Below are 14,282 nucleotides of genomic sequence, written 5' to 3' on the forward strand. Positions count from 1 at the left end.
GTCGCGCTTGGTGTGTGCTGTTTTTGTTTCGTATGCAGTGGTTGTGCAAATAGCCCAGCTGTGAGTAGTTACTTAAAATAATCTCTCTGGGTCTTGGGTAGTAGTAGAAAGCAGATCTGTTTCTTTTTTATATTTGCAAAAACAGTAGTTGACAGTTTATTTTTAGACTTGATTGGTAGTTTAAAAGCTAAGCTCTTGCGGTTTCCTGGGTTTAAATGAATGGAAATTATAAACGGTACTGAATGAAGGAATTGGAAAATAGAGCTGGAACAGATGAATCACTTACCTTTGAGAAAACATAACGTGCACGCTTTTGAATTCTCTTGTGTCCAGAAAGGGTAAGGAGAGTCATAAAAAGGAAATAGGTTTGCCTGCTTTGCAGAACGAACTTTTCCACGGACTGTGCTACGTTTTGAAAAGGATGGGAACCGTCCCACAGGGCAAAAGGCATTTGAAAAACCTGCTCTGTCACTCTTGGAATGTGGTTTTTCCGTGAGGTCATGTTATGCATATGTAGCTAGTAAAAGTTTTACGGAATTAACTCTTTGTACTGGTGAGCCAAGAGCACTTCATATAGTCCTTCCTTCAAACTGCTGCTCTTTACAGAAGGTAGAGCTCCTTCCTAAACAGCGGTTCAGCCCTGGGGCAGCCGGACCACGCTGTTTATGTGATAGGTATAGAAACAGTTCAAAATTGATGTGTTTCAAGGTTCTCCAGTGAAGAAGTAATAGTTCAGATTAAATGACTTGCTGGTTTCTTACAGAAGCCCCAAACTGAAATCCTGTGTGTGAGAAGACCATTTAAAAAAAAAAAAAAAAAAAAAAAAGTCCCCTCCCTTCCCAGTATAATTTTCGGAGTAGTCATGGCGAGGTGGTTCTTATGTTGCAATCCATGTCCATTCGGACAAGCTGCCCTCCTCGTGGTGAGGCGTGGGAAGCTCATTGACAAAAAAAGATCCACCTTTCTAGTCAGCCAGGACTTGAGGGGGAGAAGGAGTACGGGGAAAGTTTTAGAAAGTGGTCCTTAACCCCAGGAGCCCTTCCGCTACTTACATTCACTCTTGAAATTATGAACTAACCTCACCTCTGTTTTTTCCTTAAGCGCAGTAACGCGCATTACCTAGGGGGTAGGGGAAAGTGAGTGAGAAACCCGGGTGGTTTGCGGATGACCAAAGGAGTGGTTTTCTCCTCAACGGACCCATTTTTAAAAGGAAAGCTTCTGATTCTGGCTTGTTTTGTCCATCGGCAGGTGAAGATGCCATGACAGGGGACACGGACAAGTATCTCGGGCCACAGGACCTGAAGGAGCTGGGCGACGACTCTCTCCCCGCCGAGGGCTACATGGGCTTTAGTCTTGGGGCCCGTTCTGCCAGGTATTTTATCGTTGCTGTTTTTCACCGTTTATTGAATACAACCATGATTTGTCATCAACCAAAGCCATTTTCATGTTTCACATGATCCTCCGATGTCCTCTTTGGATGAGGGTATGCATTGGGTAGAATAGAATGTTCTCAACACTGGTGTCCATGCTCTGCCATTTTCTTTTGTGGTTTTGCAGTCCTTGATTTTCTGTGATTGAACATGTCACGTGTTGCTTTGTTCCCAGCTCGCAGTCATGCTTCAAGCATGATAGTAGAAGAGCCCACTGAAGGAACTGGGAGAGCCTGTGTGGTCTCTGTGTTTCAAAATTCAGTCATGATTGAGACTTAAAAGAGAGCATTCTTGAAAAAAAAAAATTAGATATACTTTATTAGAATTGTCTACCAAGTGTTTGGGTATCTCTTCCAAAACTATGCCATTACTTTGTTTACAAAGGGATGCGTCAGGAATGTTACCAAACTTATTTAAAGTCACGGACAGGAATGGTAGCAAATTCAATCCTTGAAACTGAAGTGTAAAACTTTTGCATGTGAAAAACCTTGGCTCATACCTACCTGATGCTGATTGAAAGAAACAGGACCTTGTCCAGAATTTGGGGACTTCTTTTCCCTGGTTGGTTTAACAGCATGTTTGCTGACAGTCAAGTTATTTTGAAGCTAATAATTAAACTTTCTAAGCCAGAGTCCTGAGGACATTTTCCTATAGTTTAAGGCTCTCTTGTAAAAAGTTTCATTGTCTAATAGTAAATGGCACTTCCCACAAAGTAAAGCCTGGGAGTTTATTCTCAGTGTTGCTGATGTGGCCAATTCAGATACTGAACTGATTTTCCTTCCAGTTAGTCTTTTTATTAGTGGAATTTGGAACGACATGTAACTCCATAGAGTTTTTGTTTGATAAATTTATAAAAGTCCTTCAAAGCTTATTGTAGGAGGTATCATTAATAAGGGGAAAATAACTTCTTAAAAATACCTAGTGTCTCAGGTAAGCACACAGAGCCACAAGCTACAACTGAAAAGAGCCAGAATCTCAAAGGATCTTAAGAGAAAATTCTATTTGGAGGCTTAATAGTTTTTGCAATCCAATAACTAGTTGGTTCTCTTCCTCAGGTAATATGTAAAAGCTACATTTTGTGAACTAATCATTTGTATATAGAAAATTGTAGAAGCTGACATCCAGTAAGAGATGAAACCAGCATATATTGTTTCATAATTTTGCTCAAGACAGTTCTAAGGCTTCCACACTTCTGGTCTTGATTGCACCATTATGATTTGTTGCTACTATATGTAACTCATTTTTTTACATTGGCAACTCATGTTATGCTCAGAGGCAAATCTGCAAAAAAAAAAAAAAAAATCTATAAAACCAATTTATTTTTTAAGTATTTTAGAGTATTACCAAATATAATATTCTGAGTGTAACATTTAAAAGGAATACATTCAATGTGTAATTCATTCAACCATAACATTTTTTTCTTTTTTCCCTGTCTGATTTTTTTGCTTTCCACTTCTCCTGTGTTTTTCTAAAAATACTTTAAATTAGTCCCAAGATCAGGTAAGAAGAAACGTCCCTTTTACGGTGTTTTTCTGCCCTTCCATGACTCATTCTCATTTTGATTTTCCTTAGCATTGTGCTGTGCTGTGCTATGCTGCGATGTGCTTTTTTTTTTTTTTTTCCTGCTCAGTGTCAGAAAATCACTTTTGTAATTCCAAGATACTTAGCAAGCAACTGAATGTATGACAAGAGATATGACTAATGCAAAATTGACTCCTTAAGGAACTTCTTCTATTTAACAAAGTTTGAATAGTGCATGAAGTAACTGGAAAACTTTCATTGGGTTTGAAGAAAAAGTCTTGATTTGAAAAGCAGTCTGTTTGCTGGTGGCTGTTTTATCTGACCTTGTGCTAGGTATATTAGTATGATTTTAGACTTCTGAGGCATGTGTTTTTCTAACACTTCCTGTATTTAACACTTAGAGTATACCGATGGCTACAAATAATATAGTTGACCTTAGTTATAAACAATTTAATGCTTTCCAGATCCCCATGCAAATAATACCTAGTTTTAGTAGCTGAAAGGACTCCGATGTATTAAGGATTCAGAGCAAAGTTTGATGGATGTAATGAGCTCCATCTGTCTAATGTAACTTGGTTGGGAACAGTGAGGAACTTAAACACTCTATAAAATGAAGACATCTTTAGGCTTTTCCGTTGACAGCACCCATTTTCTATGCTCTGTTCTTCAGTTGGGGAGCTCATACAGAAGTTAAAAGAAAGAGGATATTTTAAAAATATTAACACATCTTAGATATATTTAAAAACTGAAGTTAAAATGAATAGGTAATAATTTTTTAAACATTTAAGTGTTTGCTCCATATACTATAAATTGGCCTTTACCGCCCAGCAGTGTTAGCATTCTAGAAATGAATGTGCAGGGATGCCTGGGTGGCTCAGTTGGTTAAGCAGCTGCCTACAGCTCAGGTCATGATCCCAGCATTCTGGGATTGAGTCCCACATCAGGCTCCTTGCTTGGCAGGGAGCCTGCTTCTCCCTCTGCCTCTGCCTGCCACTCTGTCTGCCTGTGCTCGCTCTCTCTCCCTCTCTCTTTCTCTGAAAAATAAATAAATAAAATCTTTAAAAAAAAAAAAAAAAGAAATGAATGTGCAGTGCAGAGAGTGGGGCTTCCCAGTGTCTCCCATACCACATCATGGGTGCTAGAAGTTATACTGATGATGATGTGTCATGAGTGCTAGAAGTTATACTGATGATGTAGCCCCTAGCCACGAAAGACTATTTAATTAAAATTAGTAAAAATTAAATAAAATTCAGTTCAATTCTTCAGTCACACTAGCCACACCTGTCTTGGATGGTGCAGGTAAAACGTGCCCATCAGTGCCAAAGGTTCTGTTGGACAGTGTTGAGTTAGAGAGTAGAAAGAACGTATCTGCTTTTAGGAAATTTATATTATATTTGAGAGAAGGGAAGAGGCTAGAAACAGGAGTAAAAAAGGGGAAAATGGGGGGAAAAAATGTTTGCCACTGAAGCAGGAAAAAAAAAATGAAAAGTTATGTGTTGTGTGACTGGGCCTAGAAGGCCCGCCCATGCAAGTGGCCAGGCTCGTGGCTTACTAGGTAACTCTGTGCAGAAATAAGACTTCGTTCTTTCTGGGTTTGTTTTTGCTTCTCTGTCCAGTCTGTGATATTTGTGTCTTACTTCTAAGAGTCAGTATATATTTGCTGAATACACTAGAGAATGATGGTTATTTTGAGGTTGAAGATCCCCTCAAGATTCTGGTGGAAGACAAGGCTCTAATCCTAGAAAAATGCATCTACTCATTTGTGTAGACTCTTAGAATTATTCCTATAAATTAGGGGCCTCTGTATCTTGATATAAAAATATCCACCTTGGGTAATCTTTAGTAGTGAGCAGTGGAGAAAAGAAGTCATTTTGTGCAAAGCAAGGAGGCATTTCTTATGTACCTCTTTGCTCTTTTCCCCTCAAACACATACAAGACAAGACAATCTTCTATTGGTAAAGATTCAAGCAGCCACATTTAGATCCAGACATGGGCAGTGACGGGTGGCAACTTCCCACCGTCCTTGTCTTCCATGTAAGTCAGGATGCCACTGAAATGAAAGAGGCTGTCTACCTCCCATGGTAATTGTGGGATCCTGCATTGCAGGGATTGCAACTAAGTGGTTTCTTGTTCTGAAGCTCTGTCCCAAAGAGAGTGGGGCAGTGGAGCAGAAAGTATCAGACCTCGTTCAAAACAAGAGGTGATGCAAAGTTACCTTATGATGGCCTATCGTGATAGGTGGGATAGGGAGGCAAGACAGAGATGACCTCAGAGCAGCTCCTCATAAACCTGTCCTCTCTTTCTGGAGGATTAATCCCAAGGTGTTCTGCCAAGGCTCAGATTAGGGGCAATCCCCGTCAGCCTGCATGTCCTAGGTACCTACATGTGCAGGCTTCCAGCATCCCTTTTACTCTATTGTTGTTGTTTTTTTAAGTCGAGATGTAATTGACATATAACTTGTTAGTTTCAGGTATACAAAATAATGATCACCACGATAAGTCACATTAACATCCATCACCACCTAAATTACAAAAATTTGTTTTCTTGTGATGAGAACTTTTGAGATCTATTTTCTTATCAGCGTTTAAATACTCAGTGTAATATTATTAGTTAAGTCACCGTATGTATACTGTATCCCCAGGACTGACTTATTTTATAACTGGAAGTTCATACCTTTGGACCATCTTCGCCCACTTCTCCTGTCCTGCCACCCCCTCCCCCAACCCTCTGCTGGTTCTTAGTTTCAAGGTCAGTGTGTGAGAGGCATTTCAGGACATTGGGGGTCTTACACCCTGGGAAACTCAGGGACTGTCTGAGGATTTAAGAGAGGCTTGAGAGAAGAACAGTGTACAGCACAAGGAAGGAAGGAAGAGAGCAAGGAAAGACAATAACCATACATGAAATTTGAATTTTTCAAGGCCAGAAAGATGGCAAATATCACGCAAGTTCTATTTGTCACACTACCTTTTTTATGTTTTCCATGAGTCCTTCTGAAAACCAGAGCTCTTACTAGGTTAAACCCATATCTGGTTTCCAGAGACTTATGAACAAACCCATTTGCCACAGACAGAATCCCATTCAATAGTGCAAGGTAAACAGCTACGGACCAGAGATAAAGGAGACTCTAACATATGGTCTTAACCATAGAAAAATCTCTCAGATTATCAAGAGGCATCTGGTTCTTCTCAATTGCTGTGTTGGTTCACCTGTCATAGTGAGACATCCAAAGTGTTCATCATTTCATATTCTCACAGATTTAACACCATTTGGCCTAATTTTAAACAAAATCTGATCATGAGGGGCGCCTGGGTGGCTCAGTGGGTTAAAGCCTCTGCCTTCAGCTCAGGTCATGATCCCAGGGTTCTGGGATCGAGCCTCGCATCGGGCTCTCTGCTCTGCAGAGAGCCTGCTTTCTCCTCTCTCTCTGCCTGCCTCTCTGCCTACTTTGATCTGTGAAATAAATAAATAAAATCTAAAAAAAAAAAAAAATCTGATCATGAGATTGTCCAAGCTGAAGAGATTTCCTCAAATATAAGGGATTTTATTTTCGATGATGTCTTTTCAAGAACGACTTCTGTTGATATTTTTAGCCATCTTGCCTGTTTTCATAGTTGCATGCATTAATTTTATTTTATTCATCTCATCATCATCCACCACTCTTGAATGGTTAACTGTAAATACAACAGCCTCCGCTCCTTCAGTTCGGATAGGTCGTACACCTTGAACAGAAGCTCCTACGCACGGGACAGCATGATGATTGAAGAGCTCCTCGTACCGTCCAAAGAGCAGGTACGTGCTCTCCTTCTAATATTCTTGGATTGTTGAACTTCCGTGGCTATGATTGAATTGAGCTCTTTGTCTTGTGACAAAAACAGTATTTCTACACGTTTGACTTTGCATTCATAAATCGACCTGTACTGCCAGGGACAAAGGTAAAAATCATTTGAAAAAAAAAAGAAAAAAAAGAAAAAATATCAATTGTGCCAAATACAGAAATAGCCTGCTCGTCTTCAGGGTTATCCCTAACAGGCCACATAGAGGAACTTGAAGTCCTATCAAAGACATGGATCACTTTCTCATTTCGAGGTCAAATCTATTTCAATTTTTTTAAAGAGTTAATAATAATTGGTAGCTGAAGTTGCTGACATCACCCACGTAGGTGTCTTATTTTCCTGAACATACTGGGTGCATGTTGGAATTTGCTAGAATTGTTTTTAGCCTGTGATTAAAGATGAGCTTGGTCAGGTTTTTGATCCCTTAGCATCAAAGCTGCCTGTGATCAGCCTTCTCAAGACGTGATGGTTGTTTTCTACCAGAACCTCTACTGGTGCTCATGCCGTTTCTGCTTTTCAGGAATTGTGGTTGAAAAGATACTGGTTTAATGCAGGAAGTTCCCGCAACATAGTCCTGCTGCCTGTGGGCTCAGGGTGATTCATTCTTCTAGATACATACAGTACCTGGTTTTAAATGCACACATTCAGGAGCTAATGATGGATAAAACTGTTTAGGCCATAAAACTAATTTTGAAGGTGGCTTATCCTATTTAACCAATGTCAAAAATTGGTGAAATTATGCTAGACTTACTTATTCACTGAACAATGAGGGTACATTGGATGAGATGAACAAGCGATAGCAACAGTATCACTGAGTTAGAGGTTTAAGCAGCTGGTAGTCAGATTTTTGGGACTTCTCTGTGTTTAGAGATGCTGATTTCCAGACGTACAGATACATATTGTATTTCACAAGAACCTACAATAAATATTTTATTACTTTGCACTCTCCAGAACATCCTTGCAAGGAGATTATACAAAGGTGAATACAGTGGCTGTTTAGTGTTTGGTCAGACATAAGCACCCTTTGTAGAATAATTATAGGTGCGATAGGATGTCATGGTTTAAATAGGCGTTAGCAGTAGAGAAAGCACTTTTGTCCACTAGTGAAGCTAAGCGTTTGGGTCTAAGGTATTGCCCAGGTATTGGTTGAGGTTTTCTGAGGAGCTGTCCCTGGTTGGCTGTGTTGGCTGTCCCTGCTTGGTTGTTTGGCTGTGGTCATTATCCTGGTCAAGGTAATCCTGCTCTCTTCAGGTTCCCAATTAAAACAAGATGTTGATGGCTATAATGATGACACAAGTGTAGACATGCCTGTCATTCTCCAGGACTAAGGAAACTCCACAAAACTTACAAAATAGCAGGTGGTAGGAGCTTCTTTGGGTGTCAGTAACACTTGGGTCATATATAAAACATGTGCCTGGTTTTAGAATGGGGTCTCAAATGCTTGACTGAACCTAATTATGGTATTTATTTCTGGATATATATTTACTTTGGGACATGGGTCTGAAATTGGGACCACCACCCGCATCAGCCGTGACCTCACCATCACTGCCACCATCACTGCCACTCCCACGGCCATTGTTACACTGCCTTTCAGTTTCTGCCTATCAACCTTAAAAATATAAGTGTTTGCCATGCCAAAAGACTGCAATAGTCTTCTGAGGGTTCTCACACCATTACCTGTTAGCTACTGCCAGGGCCTGCTTACTCAGGTGGGCTGGAAGGGGCAGCTTTAATCAGAATGGAGGATTTGTGAAAGAAAGAAAGAATAAAGAGAACTTTAAAGGTAAAACTGATGTCCTCTAGTAGAGTTTGTTGCTGCTTAAATTTGAATAGCACCTCTGTGGCCACTCTCTGGAGAGTAGTCAGGGGAAAGAAGAGCTTAGGACATCTCGAAACCTTTACAAATAAATCTTTAAGTTGATAACTGCAGAGGTGGGAAGTTGCTTTCTTCAGGGTCCACAGAGAACCCCACGGTCTGACAGGTGTTCCATGTGGAACTAGCATGTTTAATGAACACAGTTATTCATGGGCACATAACTTCATGATAAATTCACTGGAGATTTGAAAAAAAAATGTATGAACAACATAAAGACATTTCAGGGAAAATTGAGGACACTTGAACACATACTGGCTATAGTGTTAGGAAAGTACTGTTAGTTCTGTTACCAGTGACAGCATTATTAAAGCTATATAGGGGAATATCTCCATTCCGGGGGGTAGGCATGCAGCAGTTTTCAGCAATGAAGTAATCATTAAGTCAGCTGCTTGTTTTCAAATGAGCCAAAAGACGTCGTGTGTGTGTGTGTGTGTGTGTGTGTAGAGAGAGAGAGAGAAAGCTCGTGCGAGCATAAATATGGCAAAATGTGAATTTTTTAGAGAGATTTTAGGTATTTATTGGAGAGAGAGTGCTTGCACCAGCATGGGGGAGGAGAGAAGCAGAGTCCCCACTGAGCAGAGAGCCCAATGTGGGGCTTGATCCCAGAACCCCAAGATCATGACCCGAGCCGAAGGCAGATGCTCAACCAACTGAGCCACCCAGATGCCACAAAATGTTAATGTTGAATCTAGGTGAAGTATATATGGGTATTTCTTATAAAGTTTTTTCAACATCTTTATTTGTTTGAACTCCTTCAAAATAAAAACTTGGAAGAAAGGGGAAGACAAACTGCAAAAGAGTTGTGTTGACTTTTTAGTCTCTAGTATCTCATTTATTACAGATGAGGGAAGAGACTAATTCCTCAAAAGAGAGGCTCTGTGAGGGAAGGGTCCAGTTACACTGTGCAAGACGAATGAGGAGCATTTTCTTGAGAAGTATGCTTCATGTAAAGCACAGACTTTATATTAGAATTAAGTGGCAAACATTAGTTTATATCCATCATGCCTCTAAATCTGTATTTATACACTTCAAAACGGAGTTCCTGCACAGTACTGATTTTGTCTGAAAGCACTCAAGAAGCCTTAAATATTTAGAATTCTTAAGGCAAGGATATATGACTTACTGTCAGATTTGAAACTGCCCAGTTAAAGTTGCATTGACACATAAAGGTGGCAAATGAATAAAAATGAACTCCCCACGTGCTGGTCATTTTCAACAAGCAGAGACTTCACCAGTACAAAGCATAATTAGTTGCCCCTTCATTACTATGCTGCCCATGAAGCAGTTTGCACATTAACCACAGTTAAAGTGCAGTTGAGACTCTGGATAATTCCCAAGATCCTATGTTGTTGAAGGCAGATATGGAGGCTGGGAAGGAAGCTGGGAGAAGTGAGCCTGTCCTCTTGCCCTGCAGAGCCTTAATCATGATCAGTCTGTAAACCACATAATCCCCCCTTGGATAATCAAGAGTGGACTCTTTACTGTGATCCTGGGTTATCCATGAACTCCCTATACCTCTGCCTTCCCTTTGCCTTGTAATCAAGAGTCACCTGTAGCTATGCCTCTGAAAATATATATGTAAGTAAATCATGCCTTGCATTTGTCAGGTTTTATTATTTAAAGCAATGATGCTCAGCTCTGACCACTCTTGAGAATCATTTTAAAGAATTTTTAAAACACTATTGCTCCCTGTATGATTTCGCTGTTATGCGGAATTTAAGAAACAAAACGAAAGAAAAGAAAGAGACAAATCAAGAAACGGACTTTTGGTTATAGAGAACAAACGGATGGTTATCAGAGGCGAGGCAGGTGGGGGATGGGTGAATTGGGGAATAAGGAGTGCGCTGTTGGGTGATGAACGCTGGGTGACCTGGGGCAGTATTGAATCATTATATCATACACCTGAGACTCATAAGGCTGTATTTTGAGTAACTGGAATTAGAATAAAAACTTAAAAATAAACAAGCACAATTGCCCAGTGGCTGGGAGGGCCTAGGCATAGAACTTTTTAATGCACCCAGAACTGAAAACTCCTGATTCCTAGTCAGAATTCTTAACTGGGCGAAGGGATGTCTGGCTGGCTCAGTTGGAAGCGCATGTGACTCTTGACCTCAGGGTTATGAGTTTGAGCCCCACCTTGGGTGTGAGATTAGAATTCATCATTGGGGCCCACATTGGAATCACCAGTAGCTCTTCGGAGAACAAAAGGCCTACAGAATCAGACTCTCCCCAGCTGGGTTCCTGGGCACGTGTGTTTCTTAAAGCTCCACAGGTGATTCTGGGATGCATCTCTGGATAGGACCCACTGATTTAAAGCACTCTGGCTGGGATCTTTTCGTATACCGGCCATTCAACATTTAATGTATTTGTTTCATAAGCTCTGATTTGTGCGTGTCAGACTGTCTTTGGAACAAGATCTGTGCTTGGAAACATTCTTTTCCAAATAGAAGGTAACAAAGACAAGGGATGATTGCAACCTGAAACCGGCTTGTCTAGGATTAATATAATAGACTGGTTCTTTCATTTCTTCTGACATAATTCCTGAAAGCCACGTCTGGTATGGCTTATGTAATTGCTGTGCATGATCCGCACCAGCCAGTCCTCGTGATCTAAATGGAATAACATTCAAAAGACACTGTGTCAGGGGGTGTGGTGATGCATATGGTTCATGGAGCTCCTACTGGGTCCAAAACCGGTTCTAAGTGTTTTATCAGTATCAGCTCGTTTGCATTTCACAAAAACCCTTCGAGACAGTTTCTTGGGTCCATTAAGAAGATGAAGAAACTGAGGCACAGTCAGCTTAAGTATCTCATCCCAGGGAGTGCAGGTGGTAAACGGCAGAGCCACGGTCCATGAGGTTCCAGGCTGCTTCCTCAGAAGCTGTCCATCTACATCGCCCTATGTGGGAAAGCAGCCATCGGAGAGCTCTCACACTTAATACTCTGTCCTTTGAAACCTCACACTTGTTAGTATTTTTAATATGGATTTGGTGCCATCAACTTTATCCTTTTTACATTTTTTTTAAAAGATTTTATTTATTTGAGAGTGAGTGAGAGAGCAGGGGGCAGGGGCAGAGGGAGAGAAAAAAAGCAGACTCCCCAGCTGAGCAGGGAGCTCAATTCAGGACTCGATCCCAGCCAGGCCCCTGGGATCATGACTTGAGCGAAAGCAGATGCTTAACCTACTGAGCCATCCAGGTGCCCCATTTTAATCCATTTTTTAGCATGAAAGATTATATTTAGAGTTGTGCTCTCTATTTTGCTTATGCCAAATTCTAATAATAAATTTCATATTTAATGTGACTTGTACTGACAACTTACGTTCATCAATAAGTTATGAAAATTATGGAGAAAATTATTATGCTAAAAGTCATGGCATGTAAGGCATCATTAAAGAAATGGAAATACTTGACCTTCACATAGATATGAGGTAGAAGGCACAATAGTGGTCTAAAATTGTTTTGCAAGCTAAATTAATTACACTTCCTTTGAATGACCCGAGACGTATCTGTAAGACCAAGGGCTGTATGTATACAGCAAGCAGAAACATTTAATTCAGTATGATTTCTGGTAGTTTTCCAAAAGTAGGAGAAGAGCAGGAATCACTTAGGGACTTGGGTTTGTTTTGCTTATGTACACCGTTCTGCTTTCTTAGCTGGCAGACAGGATCTGATGGTCAAACCAGGACCCCTATCCATTTCTCAATGTCATTTAGAAGGGTCAGAAATCCCTTCCTCTCCTCCAATGATGGACTCCAAACTTGGCCTCCCAGAGAATTCCTTTTCCTGGGTTACAGTGTTTATTTTAGGTTAAAATGTAAAATCTAAGCCAGCTTAATGAGACTCAGATTTGAGACTTTCTGTAGCCTGTTGGGGTTGCTAAGCTCTACGGATGATGTCAGCTCGAAGCTGCTAAGGATAGAGCATGAAAACGAGATTCCTACCATGAGCCATGGCTGGATTCAGCCTGGAGTTGGTCCCTCCCAGACTTTCTTGCAATATAAACCAGTGCATTGATCTCAATCTCCTCCCACCCCTGGGAGGTGGAGGGGAGTGTCTTAAGCCAGTTTAATTGGGGTTTGGGTCCTCATTAACATGCTTATATTGGTGGTGGTCAAACTTGACATGAATAACCACCTATCAAGGGCAACATAGAAAGTCTTCTAGCATCTTAAAGTTCTGTTCAGTCTTGAGATTCTGTTTTATGCTTTCTCTCTAGATCTAAATAAATGTAATCTTAACAAAATAAGGAAAGGAGCTATGGCTTAAGAGAAGAGCTATAAATTTGGGTGTTCTAAGCAAAAACTTTTAGAAAAACATTCTTTGCTGATTGATTACTAAGCAGTGAGTGCCTTCCGTTTCCTTTCAGTTCCATTGCTATGGAGGCGGTGCATCCATGAAAACGAGAAAAGGGGCAGCTGTGAGACCCCGTTCCTCTTTTAGGAGGCTTAAAGAGGTTGCTTTCATTTTGCAACCTTCCCCTCTGAGATCGGATTTGCCCACATGGTTTATGTCTCAGGATGACTGGCAGGGCTTCTAAAACTGACCAGGTTAGAAGGTTTAACTAAAGTAGTATGGGAAGGGTTGCATTGGCTGTTTGAATGGGGTCATTCTGTCTTTACTGTTGGAGGCCTTATTCAAGCCTCCCCATACCTGTAGGCTACCCGGAGGCAGCCGCCATACCTTCCACCTCGTAACTCTCTCCTTTATCTCATAGCCCAGGACTCCAGATCCTTTGGGTTAGATCGTCTTTTTTAGGCTAAGGATGACCTCACGTATGCTTAGTCATATAAAGTGCTGCTTGATGTATTAGCAAGTCATACGTAAATAGGAGGGTTCTTCAGGAGAAATTGCATGTCTGTCACTTTAAGACCTAGGCAATTTCCACTTATTTCAGTAATAGAAAGTAAGAATGCCTAATACCAAAGGCCGGTCATGCTAACGCTCCGTTTTTCCTTCTCTGCCTCTCACTCCATCTCCTCCTGCAGCTTCCCTTTCCCCACATCAGCAGATTAGCACTCCTGTTTCTTATGGTGAAGGTAATTCTAAGGGGTTCTCAGAAATGTGCCTGGTGGTAGAAGGTAGGCAGCCTAGGATGAAAGATTTGCTAGAGATAGTCCCCTAGAAGATAAACACCTTTGACTAGTGACATTTAATATGCTGCTTTTTCTGTTCAGAGTGCTTTGCCAGCATTACTCAGGTGATCCATTCAACACCTCTCACAGATTGGTCTGTAAGATTACACATTTTCTTTTCAAGGCAGATGGGTTGGTGTTGCGACTTACTTAAGGTAGGGCAGTTTAAATGTCTTGAGCTGAATGTTGTGTTAACAGCTTCCATGCTGACCTTGATTCACCTTCTTTTGTGGAAGTTGGTAGCTAAATTATTTTGAAATCAATCAGGTTTGGAAATCCCAAAGAACTCAGCTTCTATGGTTTGCATTTTAGTCTCAAATAAATCTTAAGCATAATAATAGTTGACTTCAAGAAAAGAAATGCTTTCAGGAAAAAAAAAAAAAAGACCTGCTTTAGTCAGCCTTTAATTGTTATTTTCTGTTTAAATCAGGTTTTCTTTTGTGGAAGCCATTTTTTAAGTTGTACAACATGATGTTTTGATGGATATAT

The 14,282-nt window shown here is 40.6% G+C and overlaps 1 protein-coding gene across 6 annotated transcripts in view; it reads left to right on the forward strand.

The window, feature by feature from the left end:
- The window catches only part of ANK3 (ankyrin 3), a 671,415-nt gene that overhangs the window by 567,648 nt on the left and 89,485 nt on the right, over positions 1-14,282 (forward strand). For 5 of the 6 annotated variants that reach the window (XM_045069903.1, XM_045069904.1, XM_045069905.1 and 2 more), the window contains 2 exons: positions 1,249-1,372; positions 6,638-6,740. In XM_045069903.1, coding sequence (XP_044925838.1) covers positions 1,249-1,372; positions 6,638-6,740 — 227 coding nt within the window. Of the gene's footprint in view, positions 1-1,248; positions 1,373-2,918; positions 2,931-6,637; positions 6,741-14,282 lie in introns of all 6 variants that reach the window. The other variant, XM_045069902.1, reaches the window with a different exon arrangement.

The sequence above is a fragment of the Mustela putorius genome, unplaced genomic scaffold, assembly GCF_011764305.1.
Source record: "Mustela putorius furo isolate JIRA1106 unplaced genomic scaffold, ASM1176430v1.1 tig00003949_pilon_pilon_pilon, whole genome shotgun sequence".
Classification (NCBI taxonomy): Eukaryota; Metazoa; Chordata; class Mammalia; order Carnivora; family Mustelidae; genus Mustela; species Mustela putorius.